This window comes from Schistocerca serialis, chromosome 5 (assembly GCF_023864345.2).
Source record: "Schistocerca serialis cubense isolate TAMUIC-IGC-003099 chromosome 5, iqSchSeri2.2, whole genome shotgun sequence".
Taxonomy (NCBI): Eukaryota; Metazoa; Arthropoda; class Insecta; order Orthoptera; family Acrididae; genus Schistocerca; species Schistocerca serialis.
The window spans coordinates 268184565-268211680 of NC_064642.1; the positions used below are offsets into that span (position 1 = coordinate 268184565).

At 43.4% G+C, this 27116-nt stretch overlaps 1 protein-coding gene across 2 annotated transcripts in view; it reads left to right on the forward strand.

Annotated features, from left to right (window-relative positions):
• The window catches only part of LOC126481353 (uncharacterized), a 68028-nt gene that overhangs the window by 21889 nt on the left and 19023 nt on the right, over positions 1–27116 (forward strand). The window contains exon 4 of one of the 2 annotated variants that reach the window (XM_050105049.1): positions 13108–13265. In XM_050105049.1, the coding sequence (XP_049961006.1) occupies positions 13108–13265 (158 nt within the window). The remainder of the gene's footprint in view (positions 1–13107; positions 13266–27116) is intronic. The other variant, XM_050105050.1, reaches the window with a different exon arrangement.

The following is a 27116-nucleotide window of genomic DNA, read 5'->3' on the forward strand; positions in this document are numbered from 1 at the left end:
GTAGGAGTTTCATATATCTTAATGGATCATTTACAAAAAAGATGGCACCTCCAGTGGCATCGAACCTTACATGTAATGCTTTCGTGTTCCTGTTTCATGAGATATGGTACGATGTTAAAGGGGTCAAGATTGACGACACACACAATACAGGTATAACATCAACTCTTATATTGTATGTCCCTGCTTCTCCCTTGGATTTGAACAGTTAAGAAAATGCTGGATGGTTCATACATGAGACAGTGTGTAGAACAGTGTAGGATTACAAGAAATTTTCTGCACACACACTTCTGAAACTGCTTATAGGATAATTTGAGGACATGTGGTGAGTTGTTCTGAATTCTAAACAGGAACTTGTTCTGGTACAGAGTTCAACAGGTAACTCATACACTCAAGGCGCCTGAGAGAAGAACGAGATCACCATCAATAAAATAATATGGAAAATGCCAGACGTCACTGTATCTGATGAGCAGCGTTTGAAGCTTTTAAAAGTTTGGAATGCTGGTGTATTTCTATTTTTATCTTCCAGTCATGGCAGATTATTAAGTACCCAGCGCTACCAACTGCAAGCAGACAAACGTAGTCTATTAAAATGGTTCAAATGGCTCTGAGTACTATGGGACTTAACTTCTGAGGTCATCAGTCCCCTAGAACTTAGAACTACTTAAACTTAACTAACCAAAGGACATCACACACATCCATGCCCGAGGCAGGATTCGAACCTGCGACCGTAGCGGTCACGCGGTTCCAGACTGAAGCGCCTAGAACCGCTCGGCCACTAGCGGCCGGCAGTCTATTAAAACCTCCGTGCAATTAGAGACCCCCAGATTCATCATACTTTCGTTTCAGACAAATAGAAGAGAGACTACACCAAATGATTCCATCCAATTTGACAGTTTTAGGTTAACCAACTCTAGATTATACCCATATGACAATTTACACCTGCAATGGGATGAAAAGGTATACAGTCTAGCGTATGGCATGTATGTGAGTTTCCGTGCTTCTTACTATGTAGAAGAGAAGGGATGTCTACTATGCCCACGGAAATTCAAGGATCTGGAGCCAGTAATCGTAATAGACTGCTGAAAACAGAGCAAGATAATTAAATCTGGACCTATAGATGTATGAACTGTATTTGAATCTTCGCACATTTCCCAGAACACATTGCAGCGTATACTCTAGTTCTACATGACTGTGTGATTAACTATTGCCTGCTCACTGGTGTTGTGCAATGAGTTGTATAAATCAACAAGTGCTGCACTATATCCAGAACATTTCACAATGGTATCTCAAGGCGTGAACATCATTACAGACGTTCAGGGTTTCTATGATGATCAGTTTAGGCAGTTCATATTTACAGAAGTTGCATTCATAGCAAACACAGAAATGCCAGTGTGATAGAGACATCACAGAGATCATTCAAGAGTGCAAAGTGTGCTAAAACACAAAGGAGTGCAAAGAGGTTAACACGTTTCTACAATGGAATTCGCTGCGATGATCCTGGTATACTGTATAAAGATATGGTGACGTCGCTTCAAATATTCGACCACATGGATACCACCACTTACGTCAAAGGCAAGGAGAAGATCACATGAAAGCTTCGAATCATTTAGTTTGCCACTATTCAAGACCTGGAATTCTACGCGTCCCCTGCTCTCCACCAACTCAAGAAGAAGATGGTTGAAAAGATTGTCGTGTCTGATTATGAAAATATAAAATTACTTTTGAGTTGGATGAAAAATAAATGAATTTTTCCCTCAAAATATGTATACATTATTTCTTTCACACTATGGTAGTACGTAGCACATCTGTGGTTCTCCTCAAGCACAGGAAATATAATAATTTTAGACGTTTGCTATATGCATATGGACTCAGACTTGGACGCATGGCTCCTGCTCCCATAAGGAAACACGTGCTGCACGACAGGCGTAATCCCACGGAACCATTACATATACTTTGTTATTCTCCATCTTAAACTTCAGCTCCTTAACGGCACCCATGTTCAGAACTGTCAGCTGTGTCTTGCACGTCTTTTATATACACAATTAGGGTAGGTTTGAATGGTTATGAATCTTTCATTCATTCAGTTCTCGCAGAAACAATTTAGTTCTTGAGGTTACAGCTTGATTTATGAGATACAATATAGTTCTGGATATACAATTTAGTTCTTCAGATTCAGTTTGGTTCTTGAGATACAATATAGTTCTGGGGGTACAGTTTAGTTCTTGAGATACAATTTGATTCCGATATTCAGTGCATAGATAATTATTACTGTGACTTGCTACCACTTGATTCTAATATGTTCAATGCAGAGGTACTTTCAGCTTACACACTATTACTAATAACTGTGACTAGAAAAATCAAAACCTTCCACAGTCCACCAAACTGTAGCAGTGGTTGAGAATATTTTTACACTCTTCAGTACCACTGGTTGAGAATGTTTTTAGATGGAGTGGGAGCTATCTACACTAAAACCTAATCGGGCTAGATGACTGGCAGCGGGTGAAACTTAAAAACTGATCTATTTACAAGTGTACACGGTACATAGCAATGGGAGCACACATTTTGTATTCAAGGTATATTTAGGAATGACATTTTGTCGTTGTTGGCATATATGATATATATGCAGACCGATGTCTACATGAGAACACACGGAAATATTTACAAATGACACACTGTGCTGGGGAATATCTGTAGGTGAACATAGTACACAGCTATGTGCAGGGGATACTTACATAAGTGTACATGATACACAACTTAAAATATTTACACTATGCAAAACAGGTCATCCATACAACATTTAAACACACACACACACACACACACACACACACACACACACACACAAACGCACACTCAAGTCTCATCAAATGAAAAGTGTGAGTAAGGCCTAGTTTCCATACTGTTCTCACAAATGACCTGTTTATCGTCATTAGGCGACAGACCGACTTTAAATTGCAGTACAGTGTGCGCCTTGTGTCCACTCGACCGAATACCAGTTTGCCGCGCCATGTGCTGTAGCAGAGCACTGCAAACATCATTTTACAGGCACTGGAAATAGTCAAATAATCTTCCATCAAGAGGGCTCTCGATGCCACACACCCCTTTAGCCGACCTCTCGATGGCTTCTTCCAACGTGCAATATGCTTACACTTTTGCTCAAAGACCTACAAACTCCATAATAGGTGACCCATTCACATCGTCTTTCATAAGTCCGATAACCTTCTTGTTCTGTGGAACAGTACCGTAAGGATTATCAACCTCGTACCCAGCAGTGTCGCATGCTTCATCATAGTACCTCATTACGTTATATGGATCGCGGCCCTTCGCGCTATAAGGTGAAGCTATCTCTATCCATATACAGTAAATTTGGATCTTTGAAAAGAGTTTTCACACACCTGTAGTGGAATCGGTAAATGTGGAGTTTGGATAGGTCTAGTATACACATCCCAACACAGATAGGTTCCGTGAACGTTCGCCTTCCCCACAGCAACAAAGTTCTCTTTGAATATTGTCACCCACATAAAATTCGGTCTGGAGATGCATTTTCTTACTTCCCAAAGACCATCCCATTCTGTTCTAAGCAATATGTCACGATGTTCCCTCAAATTCTCCATTGTTTTACCGAAAATTGAGTTATTTATTAATTCATTAATATTTCTCGAAGTCACTTGTCGTAGAAGTTCTCTGTTTCGAATTCAAATCAATATCCTGCTTCAATCAGGGGCCTACTTGAAGGAGATAGCCTAGATGATTCTAACCAGCTCCATCCCTAAGCTGAGATATTGCTGGAGAATATGACAGCATTGTTTTTGGGTGGGGCCTCCTGGCAGAACTAGTTGCTCTGGACACAGTGACAAGTCGCTATGTGCATCATTTATACTAATAGGGTACGTGAGTTTTGCTTCCCTACGCCAGAATCAGTCGCCACACCCCCACCACTACGGAAATTTTTACTTAATCCGACGCATTCGTCATTGGACCATCGAAACCCGCCAATTGGCAGCGATTGTTGCACGTTATTCCCATATAAGTTATTCACATCAACGTACATGATGTAACTCGAATTATCGGATGTGCTGAACATCTCACCCATCCATGAGTCCCTCACACAAAGAAAAGAAGCATGTCAGCCCCAGTCAACAGTGCGATTCTGCGCTTCACTTACTCGGCATAGCCTTCTAAGATAACCCAGGAGGGGGTGTAAAAAAAGGCACGATCCAGGGTATATGTGGTCATGCATAGAATCCGGAATTTTGCGAAAACATCTACAAGCAAGTGCACATCTGTCTCCATATACAGCTGTGCATACTCTCCAAAAGTGGAGATGTTGAATTCCCACCAGACATTCACAGCATGCCCATACTCTGCATTCCTTATGGCATTGTTTGTAAGGTTGCTGCAGAATGCATTTATGTCAGGTAATCTAGTTTCATTGAGTTTTGCATAAATCTCGACACTCTTGTGGGAAAACACACTTCCTAGTCAAAAATTGTTCAAATGGCTCTGAGCACTATGGGACTTAACATCTGAGGTCATCAGTCCCCTACAACTTAGAACTACTTAAACCTAACTAACCTAAGGACATCACACACATCCATGCCCGAGGCAGGATTAGAATCTGCGACCGTAGCGGATCCAGACTGAAGCACCTAGATGTTAAGTCCCATAGTGCTCAGAGCCATCTGAACCATTTTTTGTCATGCCCCTCGATTCTTACAATTGCCGTCTCGTTTCTGTACACGTTGTAAATAGTCCTTTTCTCTCTGTAGACTAGGAAGTGTGACCGACCGGTGTGGCCGTGCGGTTCTAGGCGCTTCAGTCTTGAACCCCGTGACCGCTACGGTCGCAGGTTCGAATCCTGCCTCGGGCATGGGTGTGTGTGATGTCCTTAGGTTAGTTAGGTTTAAGTAGTTCTAAGTTCTAGGGGACTGATGACCTCCGACGTTAAGTCCCATAGTGCTCAGAGCCATTTCAACCATTTTTGAACACTTCCTAGTCACAAGCAGATACTTTTCCCCGTCAGGAACTATGGCTCAAGTGATTTGCAAGTCCTTCTGAGCTACAGTTTAAACAAGTTTCTGAAGTGGTGCCTGAATAAAGCGTAGCGAGTCAAGGAACTGGAGAGTGAGTCTTGGCGTCATTCGTTTGGAGCATGAAATATACTTCTCAACATTCTCACGCAGGACATAAACCTGATCTTTCTGCGCACCGAAATTAGCCAACAAGATCGTCATATGCGCTTAAATTCTGAAAGGAAACGGGTATGTTCGTTGTAATTGGTACTTCAAGTTGCATGTATTGTGAGCTGCATCATAGATCTTCCCTGTAAGATGGCAGTGATTCCTACGAGGTGTTTCCGCCTTTCTATGTAACATAACGCACAAATACACACATCAAAAAAAGTTTTGCCTAACCTCGGTTCCGTGAGTTCCGGAACCTGTACAGAAAAGTAGAATAGAGATCAACATAAACGTCATTTCCACCCTTTTTATTGCTCATGAAAATCACACATTGCATATTATACCACCATACAGCGAGACCTTCAGATGTCATGGTCCATACTGCTGTACACACCGATACCTCCAATACCCCAGTAGCACGTCCTCTTCCACTGATGCATGCCTGTATTCGTCGTGACATACTATCCACAAGATCATCAAGGCACTGTTAGTCCAGATTGTTCCACTCCTCAACGGCGATTCGGCTTAGATCCCTCAGAGTGATTGGTTGGTCACGTCGTCCATAAACAGCTCTTTTCAATGTATCTCAGGCATCTTCGATAGGTTTCATGTCTGGAGAACATGCTGGCCACTCTAGCCGAGCGATGTCGTTAACCTGAAGGAAGTCATTCACAAGATGTGCATGATGTGGGTGCGAATTGTCGTGCATGAAGGGGAATGCCTCGCCAATATGCTGCCGATATGGTTGCACTATCAGTCTGAGGATCGCATTCACGTATCATACAGTTGTTACGGCGCCTTCCACGACCACCAGCGCTGTACTCGGCCCCACATAATGCCACCCCAAAACAGCGGGGAACCTCCACCTTGCTACACTCGCTGGACAGTGTGTCTAAGGCGTTCTGCCTGACCGGGTTGCCTCCAAACACGTCTCCCATGATTGTCTAGTTGAAGGCATATGCAACACTCATCGGTGAAGAGAACGTCATGCCAATGGTGAGCGGTCCATTCGGCATGTTGTTAGGCCCATCTGTACCGCGCTGCATGGTGTCGTGGTTACAAAGATGGACGTCGCCATGGACGACGGGATGAAGTTGCGCATCATACAGCCCATTGCGCACAGTTTTCGTCGTAACACGACGTCCTGTGGCTGCACGGAAAGCATTATTCAACATGGTGGCGTTGCTGTCAGGGTTCGTCCGAGCCATAATCCGTAGGTAGTGGTTATCCACTGTAATAGTAGCCCTTGGGCAGCGTGAGCGAGGCATGTTATCGACAATTGTTCTCTCTCTGTATCTCCTCCATGTCCGAACAACACCGCTTTGGTTCATTCCGACACGCCTGGAAATTCCCTTGTTGAGAGCCCTTCCTGGCACAAAGAAACAATGCGGACGCGATTGAACCGCGGTACTCACCGTTTAGGCATGCTTGAACTACAGACAACATGAGCCATGTACCTCCTTCGTGGTGGAATAACTGGAACTGATCGGCTGTCGGAACCTCTCCATGTAATAGGCCCTGCTCATGCATGGTTGTTTACATCTTTGGAGGGGTTTAGTGACATCTCTGGACAGTCAAAGGGACTGTGTCTGTGATGCAGCATGCACAGTCAACGTCTGCCTTCAGGAGTTCTGGGAACCGGGGTGATGCAAAACTTTTTTTGATGTGTGTGTAACAGTCAACCGCTTCCTCATAAAATTTCATTCTCCATCGACGTGGTCATGGGAATGTTGGTGCTTAAAGCTTATCAATATCCTACGAAAGTTGCTCGTGCTCAGTAAGTAACCATACCGCAGTATTATCCACGACATAAGATTTGTAGCCGCGCGGGATTAGCCGAGCGGTCTTGGGCGCTGCAGTCATGATTTGTAGTGGTTAAGACTCGAATCGCAGAACGGTACAAACTGGTACGCTGCCACATACGGTACATATTTTTCTGTGAAATTACTATGTGAGACTGTGGGGTCACCTTCTCACAGGAGCGAGGTTGGCGTTTTTAAATCAGTGTAAACTACTAAGCGGCATCGCTCCTGGTGGAATGCCTTCTTAAACTTAAAGAATTTGTTTTCCTTGGTAGGCATTATAGCACGTATCGATTTCCTGATAGAGCAATCAGCTTAATGTTTGCTAAAAGGTCACTCGTGGAAAAATAATTCAGACATCTTAAGCAAATATGCTTCATATGATGATCTTCTGACAATTGGGGGCATAGAGGGTGGACACATACTTGATCCAGCTGTAATGATAATCCTTTCTCCTTATGCTCCTCATATGTGAACAGCAAGTTCACATGCATCTTATGGTGATTAGCAAATTTCGAGAAATGAACGGGTCTGACGACTCTGTTCTATACTTATCAACTGAGTTACAAGCGCCCAGCCCATAAGCATGGTATTCTGTGCCTAAATTTTAGGAATGTCCTGGAGTGTAAAGGGGAACTCGATACCATCAAAATTATAAAGTCCACGAACGTCAGTACCTCCAGTGTATCGAGTTGGGTACTTCGGATGATCCTTATGATTGTAATTTCTCTTGCAAGCCAGCAACGACCATGCAAAACAATAGCTGTCTTCTTTATTTTGGGCATTAATACGAGCCATTTTAGGTGAAATATCCTAAGGAAGCTCGATGTAGCTGTGCCCGCCATTGACTGTATCATGGACATGACAGTGGTTGTCTAGATATAGTACGCAGCTGAGTGCTTTAACTGAACCTCTAACTTCCATTTCGGAAAACAGGGCCCATATAGCACTCAAGGCGAATTTACGGAGCCACTCAGCGATTGAGGTGATCCAGGACATCACTTTAATCTCCCTCCAAACGTAGACAAGACTTTTTTATTTTATTTTTTTATTTTTGAGGGGCTGTGTTATTTCACAGCGCAATAATGCAGCACTCTTCATTGACCGATATCGTGGATCATTAATGATTTTGGTGACTTTCCTTTCTGTAGTGAGAATGCTTGCTTCAAGGAAGCTGCTCGGATCATAGTACCCTCTCACAGCATTCTCTGTAGGGGTAACTGAGATCTGCTCCTCAAAAGCATCCTCAATCACTGAGTAGTTTAGCTGCAGTATGGTGCCACTAACCTGGTATCCGTCACTAACAGGATGGGACAGAAAGCTACTGCCAGACTCAGTTGCCTGTGGTGTAAGAGGTCTAGCAACCAGAGGGGTGGAGACCCACAGACGCCAGAGTGGTACGGCAGAGAGTGGGAGTGAGGAATGTTCCCCGTTAAGATATTTGTCAACTGCCTCGTCAGTTTCGTTGAGGTCGTCTATTGTAACAAGAAGTATAAACTCACTTCTTCTTCTTCCTTTGACGTGGGTATATACCGCAAGATTTGAAAATGAAAAAAATTATGTACCTACAAGGTTGATGTGCTGGTGGAGGCACGGCAGGAGGAGACTGCTCCTGAGGCTCTGTACAGGCAACTTCTCTTTCATCCTCCAGCTCGCGACTTAGTTCTCTTGCATTTCATGAATGTACGCTGAAACAAAGAGAAAAAAAGACTGGAATACAGCTGGAAGGTGCAAAAATAACAAGAACTACTTGTCAAAAATATAGTGACACACACACACACACACACACACACACACACACACACACACACACACAGAGAACAATTAGAATAACACCTTTTTCTACGCATCATAGTAAATAAAAGTCTGCAGTGAGAAGTTCCAGTAGTGGAAGCACCAAAAATCATCCTTGGCTAGTCTTCAGACTTTCTGACAAAAACCCTAACAGAACTATTATAATCCAACGGGAAAAGTGCTGAGTGAGAAGTTTCAGCAGTGTGAAGTGCCATCACACACTTGCTGAGAAAATAAACCTAACAGATATACAAATGACTGCCGTTTCTAACTTGTTCCTAAATATAAACACACACACACACACACACGAAGATGAAAGCATGTTTTGTAACTACACAGTACTTCCTCTTCCTCAACTCGGAGGCGTTTGCTGCTAGCACTGCTGGTGTCTGATGATGATGATGATGATGGGAAGCTTGTGATCTTGGCGGCGAAAACTCAAAACAGCGCAGCTGTAGACAGAGCCAAAATGAGGGCGACTGAACCACGATGAGAGTATATATAACCTCTGTCCCCCTCCACCCATCCGCCCACCATTTCCCTCAGGAAACCAGTAGGAAGGCAGCAACCCAGCCTGTTCATGAATACTGATCTGAGAACACTGGTCTGCGAGCACGCCCTTTGTCCTGCTAGCACTGGGTTTTGCTCTTCCAAAATTGAACGTGAGATTAAATATAGGTAATTCTGCTCTCTGACGACAATCTAACGTTCAGCTTCTTATGTATAGGTGCATGTAGATAAATGTAACGGTTGGCAGCAGCCGATAGGAATACAGGAACGGCGATCAACAAGCTGAGACAGGTCAGCAGATGATGAATGCTAGAGATACATATTGTATGTCTTTATCCTATAGGCATGCTGCCACTTAACTGCCCAACATGCCGCTTTCCTCCATCGTCGCCATCCTTGACAAGCAGATATCTAAAGATTTTTGACTGATTTGGAAACCATTTTTAAGCATTGTTTTTCTCTGGGGAAGATCACTGGCAACACCATAATGATGTGCTTCAGACAAATCTGTGACCTCCCACGCAGAGGATACAACTGTATAGTTTTAGACTTCCAGGAAGTAACGATACTTTAGCGATATGAAAACGCGTGTATGCTCCGATTTCTTCTGTCTTCAAGTTTCGTGAACAACAAAATCCCTTTCTGAGATTGGATAAGGTGGATTTTTTAAATTAGGGCGTCTATGTCTGTGTGGAAATGCTGTTAGAACTAAATGTCCAAGCCGAGCCTGCTTGTCTCACAGCGTCTGGCCAGTGGCCGACCGGAAGCGGTAGCTTAGCCTCACACGACCGGCGGGTAGAAATAAAGATTTCGGAAGATTTCGGCTACCGCCTAATCGACTCGTGCCTGCAGCCGCGGGGGCAAGTCCTGGCAGCGGCCCTCCTAGCGCCATCTAGATGGCTGACTAGTGCACTAAGCAGTAAGTTAACGTGTGTGTTGCGTGTGTTCTCCAATTTTTAGGTGGAAATATGAGAAGAATCAATTTGGTGAGTGTTTGTGCTGGACGATTATCCCCCCCCCCTTTCGCCATGTAAACTGACTGGTTGACCGCTTGGCGTTCACGATGACAGTCTCACTGGCCTATGAGCTGGCTGGAGATGCGTCCGCAACTGCTGGCGCGGCTGAAGTATGTGCGGGCCTCTCCCGGGCAGAGCCGGCGCGTTCCCCCAGCAGTTGGGGGACGGTGCGCGCTTCGTGGTCGTGAATGTATGCAGTCTGGTTTTTGTCGCCAGGTATGTTCAGTGTAAGGTGGAAATGTTGTGGTGGAAGAGAGTGCTTGTGTTCTCAAGTGTTGGTGAGTACAAGACTTGAGATATATTTGACGCTACCATCTATTTGTGACAGAAATTTAATTACTTGGTTTGCAAAATGTTTGTATGTGATTATCAAGCGTCAAAAATATATTTTAGTACGAAGAAGAATCATCGTAAGATTGTGGTGTTTTAAGTGATCTATTTCACTCTTGCAAATTGTTAAACAATTAATTTGATATATAGTACAGATGGACTGTTTCTCACCAAGACCAAGCAGTTTCCTCTTCTTCAAAATTTTTCCATGTAAAGGTCGAAGTTTTTTTCGCGATATGCGGCTATGCTCAGGCCATTTACAAAGCGTTTTTCGAAGTGTGGATCAGTTTATAGAATTGTTTTAGTTATCGTTTTAGCGTTGTCCTGCCAATTTCGAGAGGTATTGTCGATTAGGGCAGACAACAGGGTGAACAATACACACGCGATCGGAAAAAGTGGATGCAGTGGGCGGCAGAAAGTGTGGGGGCGGCTGTAGGACAGTTTCGAGCACCCTCTGGTGGCGGTATTGAGAACTAAAGCAATCGGTCTTCAAAATTACAGGTGGACATATACATCAGAAATAGCGTGGACAGGGGGAGCAGCTGAGCACAGACTTTTTCAAAAAAGGGCTCTGAGCACTATGGGACTCAACTGCTGAGGTTGAAACGTCCCCTTTGAAACATTGTACAAGACTGTTCTTAAACTGACATACAATATTTTTAGCGCAACGCAATCTGACTATCAAAGATCCCTGCAAAAGAATGGCCCTGAGTAACATTAAACTATGCGTTTCACAAATCGCTTACCTCACAAAAATCTTGGTTACTCGAACTACTGCAATACAGCAGGCGCCACTACTGCCAGCTAAATAAAAGATTCAAACTATGGAAGGCACTAACTACTGATAGGGATAGTTAGCAAATGAAAGATATTAATAGAGAACAAACAATGTATTTACCTTAATAGTCATAATATATATAGCAGTTGGAGGTGAGCCGCCAGTAGTGGTGGATGTGGGGAGAGAGATGGCGGAGTTTTGTAATTTGTCATGAACTGCTATATATATTATGACTATTAAGGTAAATACATTGTTTGTTCTCTATTAATATCTTTCATTTGCTAACTATCCCTATCAGTAGTTAGTGCCTTCCATAGTTTGAATCTTTTATTTAGCTGGCAGTAGTGGCGCCTGCTGTATTGCAGTAGTTCGAGTAACCAAGATTTTTGTGAGGTAAGCGATTTGTGAAACGCATAGTTTAATGTTACTCAGGGCCATTCTTTTGCAGGGATCTTTGATAGTCAGATTGCGTTGCGCTAAAAATATTGTATGTCAGTTTAAGCACAGTCTTGTACAATGTTTCAAAGGGGACGTTTCAAGGTCATAAGTCCCCTAGAATTTAGAACTACTTAAACCTAACTAACCTAAGGACAACACACACATCCATGCCCGAGGCAGGATTCGAACCTGCGACCGTAGCGGTCGCGCGGTTCCAGACTTCAGCCTCAAAACCGCTCGGCTACCAGCGGCCGGCCAGACTTTTTCCTGCCAATTCACAAGTGGTGGAGGGGGTGGGAAGTGGAGAAGGGGATGGAATTCAGGGGAGGGGAGGGGGGAGGGAAAGTGGGATATGGGGGAGGAGTGGTGATGGAGGGGTGGTGATGTTAGCTGTTCGACATTGCCGCACCTACTCCTCAGGGAGAAGGAGATGGGAGAGAGGCCGCCATGTTGAATAAATTTGGCAACAATCCATAGTGGCTCAGGACGAAGTTGATCCCAATACTACCATTTACCATGTCATGTACGCAGTGTATCCAAATAACCGAAACCGTAGTTTTGGTAGAGCGCAACTATAATAGTGATACATCATTAAGACTTACAGAGAATGTAAAAGAAAGTTCAAAATTTCGATCATTGCACATCTAAATGTTACTCAAGGAACATGTTTGTTGACATAATGAGCAATCAAATTTACAACTATTATTTCTATTCAGATGAAAAGATATTCTACATCCGTCTTCAAGATTGGATCTCAAACTGTAATGCTCTGGTGATTATTTAATGTGCTAATATGGTGTTTAGAAGAAGTAAGTGAAAACAAATGTGTTAAACCTTACACTGCATCATGATAACTGCTGGGCCTAATATCTACCAGAAGCACATAATTAAAAAAGTACTTCTAATGTACTGTGAAATACACTCATGGTTCTGGCGGAATGGAACAGAGCTGGGAATTGATACTTCGCTGTAATAAGGATCCAGTTGTGTTTTGCGTGCCGTATGACACTTTCCCACACTACTGTCGAACACCATGTTCGATGTTCTTCTTTACGTAGTTTTTACCTCATATAATAGCAGCCTGTCAGAAATATTGATCTCTTTAACATGTTTGTCTCCAGTATATTTGGAAGCCAGCAAGCTCATCGTCATGCAGTGTGTAAAAATAAATTCCAATAAAGATTAACGTATTAGATATGGGTTAAAAAGCGAACAACACCTTATTGCAGATAACTGTATACTATTTACTTCTTTTACAGCAGCAAACCGGATGTACCCGACCTTCGGAGGAAATGCAACAGAGTCTCACAGAAACGACTACCCCAGTGAGGCTCCAGAAAGTCGCCTCTTCATTGGACGCAGGAAACACCTACGTGTCTGTGCGAATTACTGCTCCAACCCACGGACATCTGACGAGGTACAGAAAAAAAATAAACAATGACTATCCGAAACATTTGTGAACTGCTGACTTCCAAACCAGCACAAACACTGATGGAAATGTATACAAGAACGATTCTTGAATACATATGCATTCAGGAACGGTGTCATCACAGTGCGGGATGGGGAAGGCACGCGTTATCAGTTTTCACAGCATAAAATAGTTGCACATTACGCTGCCAAAAGAAGTCTGAGCACTTTCTACAGCCTTCACCACCATGATCGACGGGGTCACCAACGTATCTGAGTACACATTTTCATTTACAATGAACATCTACACCTATACTCCACAAGCCATCATTACCATGCGTTTTTGAGGCTACTTCTGACAGCACAAACATTTCCTCCCTCCCCGGTTCCTTTCTAGATGGGTGCGTTGAAAAAAATCTGTAACAGCTCTAATGTCTGTGATTTCTCGTCTTCTCATTGTGGTCATTTCGCGAGACTACGGTGCTGGAAGGACTCTATTGCTCGACTCTTTTCAATAGTGGACGCCTCCGTGATAAACAAAGCATCTCTTGTAGCATCTACCATTGGGTCACTGGGGTTTGTTGCCGTCTCCGTAACGCTCTCGCACCAAATACACTGAAGCGGCAAAGAAACTGGTACAGGCAAGCGTATTCAAATACAAAGATATATAAACAGGCAGAGTACGGCGCTGCGGTCGGCAACACCTATATAACAAGTATCTCACGCAGTTGGTAGATCGATTATTGCTGCTACAATGACAGGTTGTCAGAATTTAAGTGAGTTTGAACATGGTGTTACAGTCGGCGCACGAGCGATGGGACACAGCATCTCCGAAGTAGCGATGAAGTGGGGAGTTTCCCGTACGAACATTTCACGAGTGTACCGTGAATATCAGGAATCCAGTAAAGCATCAAATTCCCGATATCGCTGCGGCCGGAAAAAGATCCTGCAAGAACGGGACCAACGACGACTGAAGATAATCGTCCAACGCGACAGAAGTGCAGCCCTTCCGCAAATTGCTGCAGATTTCAATGCTAGCTCATCAACAATCAGCTGACTTGTGTACCCTTGATGATTGCACGACACAAAGCTTTATGCCTCGCCTAGGTCCTTCGACATTGGACTGTTGACAGGGAACCAGTTGTCTCGTCGGATGAGTGTCGTTTCAAATTTTGTCTAGCGGGTGACGTGTACAGGACAACCTCGTGAAACCAGTGACTCTGCATGGCAGCAGGGGACTGTTCAAGCTGGTTGAGGTTTCTGTAATGGTGTGGGGCGTGCGCAGTTGGAGTGATATGGGACACGACTAGATACGACTCTGACAGGTGACACGTACGTAAGCACCCTGTCTAAAGCAGCCTGACTGATTACCTGAATCCATTTGTGTCCATTGTGCACTCCGGTGGACTTAGGAAATTCCAGCAGGACAATGCGGCACCCCACACGTCCAAAATCGCTACAGAGTGGCTCCAGGAACACTCTCCTGAGTTGAAACATGTCCGCTGCCCAAAAAATTCCCCAGAAATGAACATTACTGAGCATATCTGGGATGCCTTGCAATTAGCTGTTCAGAAGAGGTCTCCACCCCCTCATACTCTTACGGATTTATGGACAGCCCTGCAGGATTCATAGTGTCAATTCCCTCTAGCAATACTTCAGACGTTAGTCGAGTCAACTCCCCAGAAATGAACATTACTGAGATCTGGGATACCTTGCAATTAGCTGTTCAGAAGAGGTCTCCACCCCCTCATACTCTTACGGATTTATGGACAGCCCTGCAGGATTCATAGTGTCAATTCTCTCTAGCAATACATCAGACATTAGTCGAATCCACTCCCCAGAAACGAACTTTACTGAGCATATCTGGGATGCCTTGCAATTAGTTGTTCAGAAGAGGTCTTCACCCCCTCATACTCTTACGAATTGATGGAGCCCTGCAGGATTCATAGTGTCGATTCCCTCTAGCACTACTTCAGACATTAGTCGAGTCCATGCCACGTCGAGTTGTGGCACTTGTGCGTGCTCAGAGGAGCCCTGCAGGTGTACCAGTTTCTTTGGCTCTTCAGTGTAAATAATCTCACGGGGAAACGCGTAGCTCATCGTTCGATTTTCCCCATCTCCTTTTCTAATTCAGCTTTTTAAAGACCCCAGACCGATGAATAATACTGAAGAATCGACTGAAAAAGTGTTTTGCTAGTTACTTTTTCCTGAGATGAATCGAGTTTCCTTAAGATTCTTCTCATTAACCTAAGCATGACACTTTCTTTTCCTACAATCAGTTTTACGCATTCATTCCAGTTTAGGTCGCCTCATATTATTACTGCTAGGAATTTAACGGATGTTACCATTTCCCGTGATTTATTGTCAACAGCACATTCGAGAAGTTATAGACCTTTTTGCCTATTTATGCACAATACATTACGCTTACTCACGTGAATGTTCAGTTGTACCAACCATTGATCTCTCACAAGTCTTCCTGCATTTCGCTACTGTTCTCTGTTGTTGCAACTTTCCGAAGGAGAGCACAATCAGTAGTAGTGAGATGGCAGTGCTAGGACACTTTTGATATCAAATTGATATCCAAATTAATTAAACTGATAAATTGGTAATTAATTACCTCACCCTGCCCAACCATATTCACCCAAACCGCCACCCCCAGATGATTTCATGTGTTTTCCTCAGCCTGATATGGGTCCCCATCCATTCCCCCTCCTCATCCTCACCCCTCCCCCACCAACTCTATTGATGGGAATTTAGAATTTTGGTGGAAATTCTGAAGTTTGGCGGGAATTTCGAATTTTGGAGGAACTTAAAAATGATGGGAATTTATTTCTCCTGCAGCTTTGCTAATGACCTACCCCTACTCCTCATCCGGGAACTGGTGGGAAATTAGAAATGGTGGGGCCGTTTCCAGGACCTGGTTCTTCTGGACCAAAAGCCCAAGTGCAGCCCCCAGCACATGGAAACTATCCAGCCGCAGGAGAGTAAGGTTAGGTTACTGTACTTTATTTGTTTTGGCTGGGAAACTGGAATAAAGATTGGTCCTAATTATGTAATTTATCATAAGAACCAGGCCTAATTACACAACTCTATGCATAGCGTCACTCAAGGAATGCCTAAAATCACAATACAATTAAAAAATTGACGCTGCCATACCACTGGTGTTATATTGCTGGGGAAAAAATTTCACAGTACCACTCAAAACTAGTGGCAGGCGTACTCAAACTCAATCCTTCACGTACAAGCTGGCAGAAAAAAGGCTGAAGTGGAAGGTACTATTTTGTTTTATTGGATAGGAAATATTTTCATTTGACAATATGCTGGTGTTGGACAGAGAGTAGTTTAATAAGTGTGTTACCTGTAAGCACACAGCTTAAGTCTGCGTCTATCGCTGTTTGACGTCGTAGTTTGCTACAGACAGCTCACCCTGCATTGCTTGACAATCACCCTGCAATCCAAGTAATCAAGACCTATACACGCTACCACAGCTGATGGAAAATGCTTCACTGTTCTAATTACACATCGAAATTGTCATGAAAAGAAAATCAGCACTCGTAATCAATGGGTCATAATGCAACGCACGTACTTGGAATTGATAAAAATGATTGTAATTACATAACTACAGCAAGAAACGACCTCATAAGAGTGTAAAGGGCAATAGTTGCAGCTGTGTCCTCCTTGACGGGCTGTCACGAACTAACCAACTTGGGGGCAGTCTTAACCCCCTGCCCTACTACCCTTCGTCTCTCTCTCTAGGGATAGAGGCCTGTTCCATCTTGTCGCTGATGGTCCACCAGAGATTCTTCTGTGCTTACATCCCCTACAGAATCCTTTTGTGAAGAGTTTTTCCCTATTTGCTGGGTTGTAGCACTGTCGAAAATAACATATAATGGTTGAAGTCGAGATTTCGAGATTGGTAGTATGCACTCATAGACTCTGTATGTATGTGTGTAGAGCTGCCATTGGCGGACGGTTGCGGTTTGAATGCATAACTTTCTAACTGTTCATCTATAAATTACATTGCCAGAGGTGCGCACTCTTTAGGTACGGAGAAGGGAAACTCTTACGTACCAGGATGTGTGCAGTTGGCACACTGTCAACTAACGAATAACTTATTACTAGCATAAAAAATACCTGAAATCTACAGTCTGCAGATGTCTTGACATGCTTGTGGTGACATAGCAGAGTTGAAAGGTGTAAACAAAAGTGCCGAAGCTCATATGCTAAGCAATAAGGACATATACTTATGGGAAGCCGGCCGCAGTGGCCGAGCGGTTCTAGGCACTTCAGTCCGGAACCGCACTGCTGCTACGGTCGCACATTCGAGTCCTGCCTCGGGCATGGATGTGTGTGATGTCCTTAGGTTAGTTAGGTTTAAGTAGTTCTAAGTTCTAGGGGACTGATGACCTCAGATGTTAAGTCCCATAGTGCTTAGAGCCATTTGAACCATTTGAACTTATGGGAAAAAATGTCAGTGCAGTAGCAGAAATCAACTCAGTACACATGTCAACTCCCTGGTGCAGATCGCTACACACTAGAGTGGAAGTCATATGAGCATGCAGAACTGTGAAAGACTTTGAGTTTCCATCAAATCAACGCTACACGAATCTACAAACAAGCTCTCTGATGTGTCGTAGAGTATACGGATTTATTTCTGGACTACGAGTTTCCCATCTGTACCACTTGTTGAGTTTCACGCAGGTATGAGTCGCGAGTTACTATACTTTTCATGATCTTTCTATCCACAATGCGTGCATGTAGATCATCGGGAAGAGCGGAATTCATAGTATTTTTTGGTAGGCTGGTGTATAGGACACCCAAATATACTCACATAAAATCAAACAACGCACGGGTAGGCCAACAATATGACCACATACATTCGGAAAACTAACAAAAAAAAATATCAAAAAATGACATAAAATCGATAAAAATCGACGAAAACCTGGTGCAATTGTGACAAATCGATGGGAAATACGTAAAATTGAGGTAAATACGACGAAATATGTGAATTTGCGAAAACAACTTGCAAAATTACGTAAATTGACCGAGAACACATAAAACTGAGAATAAGTACTATAAAATTCGGGGAATTGAGGTGGATTGGGGTTACCTGAGAAAAGCTTAAAAATTATGCTCTGGCTGCATTCAGTTTTAATCCTCCCCCCGCCTCTGTCAACTACGTTGGTTTTCGTAATGCATACTTCAACAGAGACGACATAAGTGTTACACAGAGACGCTATATTAGAGCAAGTGAAACATTTCTAGCCCAGTCCAAAGCTGTGTTCTCACACAGGGGGCTGTACTCGAGAACTTGGTGTTAGGACAAAATTGTTATATTATTCTACACATGAGCAAAACTATCTAACATCAGACCAGAACTTCTTGTGTAAGAGGAATGCTACCAGAGCCGTGGTGACGCTGCTGTAAACAGTAATAAGACCGTTATATCTCCTTTGTCTACTGATCATGGTGCTTATTCCCTAATGAGAAGTTGCTGCTTCTTCGTGTGCATTTTCGTGCATCAGGGCGTGGGTGGTGCCTCAATGTGTCAGCTCTAGAGAATTTTCATGTCGATTTTTCCTCGCTCCATTTCCTAGTGAGACATGCACGCGTCGGTCAAAAGCGATACTACTGCTAACAATAAGCACAACTGTTGCGGAAAGTGTGATTGAGGGTACATACATTTCAGATTTAAAAGCAGTATAAAGTCCATTACTTTCCTAAGAGACATTATAGCCATCTCCTGACTTCATTCTAGTTGGTTTATAAGCAGCTTGTGCGGTGGATACACACTAATGATACCTTACTAGGACACCAGAATAGTGTAGAAAAAACTAGTTTCATCATTTTGAAGTTTGTCACCATAGTGACTAGGGTAGGAAACTTGCAGGATGGTTGTATGTCTGATGCTGGTCAAATATATTCTGCATTTGCATTCCACACGACTAATTCTTAGGAAACCATGTGGCTTTAACAATATAGCATATTTAGGCGCAGAACTGTGTAACCATAGGAGTGTGTGTTTATGTTCTACAATCAGTTTTTTCGCTCTGGTACCTTCCTGGTACTGACTCCAGACAGTGCAATAATACTTCAGAATTGATAGCACAATTGATTTACGTGAAGTGTTTCAAACTCCATCTGTCTGGAGCTCAATAATGTATAAACCACACATTTCTTCTTAACCATCTGTTATATCACTGCAACGCTCTCATGTCTACTATAACCTACAGTGATAAGAGGTGCTACCCAGCTCGGCATGCGTGTATCTGTAGAGATTTTGTGCATTTCGATGGGTATCATGGGTAAGACTGGCGTGGGACAATCATTGCTGAACAGCAGTTACGGACACAGCTCGCCCTGTTCCTTCACAAGACGTGGAACGTAGTGGGTGTAGGACCCTCGCACTTTTGGTCAGTTGCAGATTAAATCGGCAACCGTGTTGCAGGGAGGATTGATCAAGCAAAATGTGGGAGGGATCCGACCTTATGATTGCAAGAATACTCTGTAATGCCCATTCACACATGGAAAGATGGCCAGTCTAATCGTAAATTCTGCACTATGGTCGATGTGCTGAAAATATGTAGATAAGCTAATTGCAACAGTATAAGACGCTGTCTGGTATACTTTGGTGTATATGGCTGAATGGACGTACTGCGCAGCCATCTATCTGCATTCGCAATCTAGTATATGGTACTTACAAAGTAGTGGAGGGCTGATTTAGCGATGATACAGAAATTGGGAAGCCTTCTGCTGTGTCATTTTGGCTGCTGTTGAAATTACAAACAACCCGTAGAATTGCTAAAATTGATCATGCTATCAGCTGCAGTGCATATCACAATACATTGTCCCGTATCAAATGTGTCTTTCCCATCCATCCACCAGTATATTGTTGATTACCACATAGTGATTGACTGGCACCACTTGGTTGATATGGAGAGATCCTTGGTGCAACATTGGATATCTGCTACTTCTCACTGTGGAGCATGGGATTAAATGTAGAGATCATCACCTTCAGACAGTTGGTTGGAAGTGTTACTCAATGGTGCAGACTCGTCCTGTTTCCATATTCTGCGATGCCCTCCACATGTTTTTTTTTTTTTCACCAATAAGATAACGGTACCTCTTTTTATTTCTACTACCTTGCACGTGTTGTGAACAGCACCTTCCAGCGAAGGTCAACATCGGAACAGTAATCATGTAAATGACTGCAAAATGAGGAAGCAATGCCCTTTGAAACGGAACACTCAGACATCCATTACCTGGTCACTGTGAAAGATGAGATTAACTTTTTAGGTCAGCACCTTTGAATAGCTGTTGGAAACACTCTACAATGCTGCAAACTCATCCAGTTTTCATATGTTGCAATGTCTTCCATATTTTTGTCAATGAGAAATATCATTTCTGAGTTTCATTACTAATGATAGTTTACACCATTCCATGCTCAGCTTTCTCTGAGAGCCAATGGATCGAAAGTGTTACTGTCGATTTAGCACTTGACAAAGTCCTCAAAGTCATGGTAGAAAAACAAAGTGTATGACGGTGTGAAAAGCTGTGATTGTATACTGCTTGGATGTGTTACATCCGAAAAAATATAATAATGTATTAAGCTGCTTATGAAGAAACAATGAAGGAACCTACTCTTATGGTTGATAGTTTGTTGGATATGGTCTTCCTCGACAAAAATTTGCGCATATCTGTGCAAGCGACTTTGACCATTGGCCACCAGCCCGAATGGAGCGATATGTGTATATGCAATATGCTTGATGTCAACAACCAGATGGCATTTGTTTTTCGAAATAACGGAAAAGACAGGGACACGGCAAAATCTTATAACAGGTTCTATTATAAGGTGTAATGTAACTGGTTAAAGTCTGGATGCACTACACCTATTTTGTTCGTAAAACTAATAGAAATCAGCTGTATCTATTCTCGTGGAATCATGACTGTTTTTGTTAGTATCGTCACGAGTGCGTGTTTAAAAACTGGTAATACCCCAAGTCCTACATTGTTTCATACTTCATAACCTCTAAATATAAAGTAGACACCACTTGAGTTATAGCTCATAGTGGAACCTCGAAATGGTAGTGTTTTTGCCAACACGTGAGTAGATTTCGGGAAACAGACTGTGATGATAAATTGCTTATAAAACTAGAATGCAAGAATCTGCTGCTCCTGTGAGAAGCTGTCTGCTTGATGAAAGGAATATTACATGCAGATCGGTAGAGGGGAGTTTTAGAGCAAAAATGTCAAACGTAAGCACACAGACAGTATTTGGTTTCGATGTAACTGAAGAGAGACGCGGTAAAGTCATATAGAAGGTTGTATTACAAGATAGGCTCTCACGATTTCTTTCGTAAACGCCAGTATGATATAGCTTCACATTCATTAAACAGGACTTGCCATAGTGCACAAAACAGGAATTCCTCTTGAATTATAGTTTCTTGTTGTCAAATGTAAAATGATCGTGTTTTTTTTCCGAGATGTGAGAAAATGGCATGAAAGACTGTATTCTCTAATGTTACTTCATGTGTCTGAAATGTTTGTAATACATACATGCCTGACAGTTTATTTACATATGCTAATTCCAGCGCGAGAGATGCTCTCAGGTTGCGTAATTTGTCCACAAAGCTGAAAGAAGTTGCTTATAATAGACGTTTTTTCTCCAGAATTTAAATTCTCCCTTTTTCCTTACGTCGATGATGGTCTCAAAATACTGAGGACATTCTGTGGTGATCGGTAGTTTTCGCAGCAAAATTGTGGAATTTTTTCCCCCGATTTTGTGCAAGGTGGACATATATAGGGGGTGTATATCCCAACCTCGAAGTTTTGTTATCTGTAATTGGCGGCTGTGCACTTGGTTGGATGTCGCAAAACAACTGGAATTTTGTGGTAAGGTTTTATGGGACCAAACTGCTGAGGCCATCGGCCCCTCAGCCCGCACACTACTTAATCTAACTTCAACATTCTTACGCTATGGACAACACACACACCCATGTCAGAGGGAGGACTCGAATCTCCGACGGGGGGAGCCGCGCGGACCGTGACAAGGCGCCCAAGACCGCGCGACAAACCCGCGCGGCCGCAAAATAATGAGATGCCGATTCTACCCTACAGTCGCACGTAAAAACTATACCGATTTTGCTTATAAAATTAAAAGAAAATGGACTGCAGCTATTTTCATGGAAAGAGGACATTTATTATCGTCATGATTGTTTTTTCCTTTCTAATAGACGCGCGCTTGTAGGAGGTGCGTAGACATTAAATACTACTGATACAGAGAATTATTTTCCCACTCAGAATGCCGTGCACTTGCTGGCGGAACTACTAGGGGTGTGGTTGGCATGCTCAGTAGGTCGCAGCTGACCGTTTACACAAACCACACACAACTGGAGTAGGTTCATTTATCTCGCTTTTGTTCTGAGGGATGCTGGCATCACAGTTTATTGTATGCGTAGCTTTGGACGACGTCGATAGCGCTGACCGTCCAGCAACATGCTCATTGGGGATACATTGTACTGAAGACTGTGCAAAAGATCAGTTGGAGTCTACTCCTTGAACTGCGGTCGGCATAGGCTGTGAGCTGCCTATTTTCCAAGCAGTGGATGTTTGATAAAGCGGTCTGGAGAGTTCTCTAGAAATTCGTTGTTACTCCAGGGGGGGGGGGGGGGGGAGGAGTCCAGTCTTCCTGAGAAATACAATTAACAGATTGCATGAAGCTTTTTGTTCTTGTCTTTTGTCTGTCTGTGACTGATTTCCGCAGACTGGAGGCAGTACATCAATGCCAGCAGAAGGTTCTCTTGTGGACCGTCAGCGACAAGATAGAACAGACCTCTATCCTTGCCGAAGGTGAGGGGAGAGAGAGATGAGTGGTGGTAGGACAGGAGTTTGCAATCTTATGGGGTCTGTTTTTGCTTTCATTGTATTATTACCATGATTTTTTCCCAATCCCCAGTACACGTGTTGCATTATGACCCATTGATTAAGTACTGTTTTTCTTTTCACGACATTTTCGGTGTGTAATTAGAACAGTGAAGCATTTTCCGTCATCTGTGATAGCGTGTATTGGCCTCAATTGCCTTACCTGTAGGGTGATTGTCGAGCAGTGCAGGTTGAGGCATCTATAGCGAACTCTGATGTCAAACAGTGATGGATAGAATCCTCAGCTGTATGCTTACAGGTAATACACTTATTAAACTCCTCTGTCCAACACCAGTATCTCTTCAGTTGAAAATATTTCCCACCCCACAAAAGAAAAGGTGGTACCTTCCATTCCAGCCTTTTTTTGCTGCCAGCTTGTAGGTGAAGGGTAGTGTTTTTGAATACGTTTGCCACTAGTTTCGAGTGGTATTGTGAAATTTTTTCCCAGCAGTATAACACCAGTGGTATGGCGTCGTCAATTTTGGAGCTGTATTGCGATTTTAGGAACTTCTTTTGTGGCGTTATGCATGGAGTTGTGTAATTACGCCCAATCATTATGATCATTTACATAATAATGACCAATCTTTACTTCAGTTTCCCAACCAAAATAAAGTACACTACCCTAACCCTCCTCTCCTACATCTGTCTAGTTTCCATGTGTTGCCGGGTGCACTTCGGCTTTCTGTCCAGAAGGACCAGGGTTTGAGTCCTGGAAAGGGCACCGCCGTTTTTAATTTCCCTTCAGTTCCCAGGTGGGAGTTTAGGTGGGACATCAGCACAGCTGTGGGGAAAGAAATTCCAGCAATTATTTTTTAAGTTTCGCCAACATTCGAAATTCCCGTCGAATTTCTGAATTCCCACCAAAGTTCGAAATTACTGTCAACAGGGTAGGTGGGGGAGACTGGGGAAGGGGAGGGGACGGAGACCCACGTGCAGGCTGAAGAAAACAAGTGACGTCACCTGGGGTGGAGGTGGGTGTGGGCATGATAAGAGGGGGATGGGGTAAGGTAATTAATTGATCAATTTAATTAATTTTCATATCAATTTGATATCAAAAGTGTCCTCGAAATGTCATCTTTCTACTACTACCATCGTTTGTGACCAGTCTCACGAAGCTTCCGTCGTTATCCGGAAATATGCAGGCATTTAAAGTTGTTTTTCGGAATATTTGGCGAAATACACATCGGATTAAAAAAAGTGGAAATAAACGTTGTTCACCTTGAAGAGGGACATCCATTAACATAACGCTCGGCCCCCTGAACCGCCCCCAAGGGCGGAAGAGGGGTGACTTTGAAATCTTATATACAAAACCCATTTTTTTAGTGCAGATTTGGTTTACCCGTGAAAAAATATATAACTTTTGTATGAATCATGTCTTTCGATTCGTGATAGATGGCGCTGTAATCTTGTCACATGAATATGGGATGACAATTGCTGCAAAACGGTAATCTCTCAAAATGGTTCAAATGGCTTTAAGAACTATGGGACGTAACATCTGACGTGGTCAGTCCCCTAGACTTAGAAAACTTAAACCTAACGACATCACACACATCCATGCCCGAGGCAGGATTCGAACCTGTAACCGTACCAGCAGCGCGGTTCTGGACTAAAGCGCCTAGAACCGCTCGGCCACAGCGGCCGGTGGTAATATCTCACAAAAGTACACGTCCGATTTGGAAAATCAAAGTACATTATTTGATATTTGGAAGAATGTTATCATGTGACACCGTCTGCCCTCCCGCAATGCATTTAGCTTTACCCAGGAACAACGAAGTGTACGTAGTAGTAATGTGTTCCCTTCGGGATACTTAATTTAGGTGAGTCCCCTTGCCTCTCACTATCTCGGGGTGCTTGATTAATGTGAGTCCCCTTGCCTCTCACAAGTGTTTCAGTGCAGCAAATGCTCGAATTGTTGTCCGTTGTTGTTAATTTGCCGCCGCATGTCGTGGGTGGTTGTTGGTACATCCATGTAAGCTCTTTCTTTTAGCCATCCTCACGGGAAAAAATCGGCAGAAGTCAAATCGGGTGAACGTGCGAGCCACGTTTGAGAACCTCCTCGTTCAGTCCATCGACACGGATAGTTTCGATTTAAAGCTTCTCGAGCTAGTCGTGAATAATGCACTGGGCAATATTCGTGTTGAAACCGCTAATTCAGAATTGTTTTAAGTGGAACATCGACCATTAGTAGGGGTAAAACATTATCCATAATCTCGCTGTAAATTTGACTAGTCAGATTACCTTCTATGAAGTATGAGCCAATTACCTGCGTACCTAAAATACCGCACCAAACGTTGACACTCTATGGGCGTTGATGTTCAACTTGCCTACCCAATGGGGATTCTCCACTGACCAATAATGCATATTATGGCGATTCACTTGACCATGATTCGTAAAATTGGATTCACCGCAGAGAAGCATCTGTGAAATGAAATTATCATTGACTGGCAGTTGTTCCTGCATCCAGTTGCAGAAATTCAGGATATTGTGAAAATCGTCGCCATGCAGTTCTTCAGGCAGCGACAGATGAAATGGATGTCATTTGTGTACATGGAGTATGCGTAGAGAAGTTCTTTGCGAAATTCCTGAACCTTGTGCAATTTGCCGAGAACTCATGTGAGTATTTGCAGCAACCGCAGCTAAAACATTCACTGTGTTATTTTCCTTTGTCACATGCCGCGGGCCGGCCGGGTGGCCGAGCGGTTCTAGGCGCTACAGTCTGGAACTGCGCGACCACAACGGTTCGAATCCTGCCTCGACGTGGATGTGTGTGATGTCCTTAGGTTAGTTAGGTTTAGGTAACTCTAAGTTCTAGGGGACTTATGACCTCAGATGTTTGGTCCCATAGTGCTCAGAGCCATTCGAACCATTTTGAACAGGCCGCGGGCGGACTCTTTCTCTGGGTTTAACACTTTCCGTTTCAGTAAAGAGGTGGAAAATACTGCGAAACGTCGTTGCAGACGGAACATTCCTTTAGGGGAACAGAGTAAAATCCCTTTGACGAGCTTCGTCAGGATTTCTATGAGCTTCAAAGTACGCGGCACTGATATCGACCCTCGCTGCAACCGTTAACATTGTGGAGCAGTTTCCACGGTATGTGTACAGTCCGAATCATTAAGTAACATGAACAGTCTGACCGCGGACTGAGCACATGATCACGGTTTGTGCTTCATTCGAGTGAGGGAGGCGTCCATGGTAGCATTATCAAAAATATCAATAAAATACTTCGATTGTCTTAATCGGATGTGTATTTTTTTGCGAAAGTACCGTTTTGCAATAATTGTCAACTTATTTCCACGTTTGCCGATTACAGCGAAACCATCATGAAACGAAAGAAATGTTTCGTACAAAAGTTACATATTTTTTCAAGGAGAATCCAAATCTGCAATAAAAAGTAGGGGTTCCTATTTAAGATTTCAAAGTCACTCCCCCCCCTTCCGCCCCTGGGGGTGGCGCAGGGAGTAGAGCGTTATGTTAACGGATCACCCTTTTCGAGATGAACAACGTTTATTACCACCCTTTTTTTAATCCGACATGTATTTCGCCAAATATTCCGAAAAACAATTTTATATGACTTACCCTGTATCTTATAAATATGGCCCAGTAACATTCTCTTGTCCGCCCGGTTAACCGAGCGGTCTAACGCACGGCTTACCGGAGCGGGAAGGAGCGCCTGGTCCCCGGCACGAATCCGCCCATCGGACTTGTGTCGAGGTCGGGAGAGCCAGCCACTCTGTGGATGGTTTTTAGGCGGTTTTCCATATGCCTCGGCGAATGCGGCCTCGTTCCCCTTATTCCGCCTCAGCTACGCTGTGTCGGCTATTGCTGCGCAAACAAGTTCTCCACGTACGCGTACACCACCATTACTCTACCACGTAAACATAGGGGTTACACTCGTCTGGTGTGAGACGTTCCCTGGGAGGGGGGGGGGCGAACCGCACAA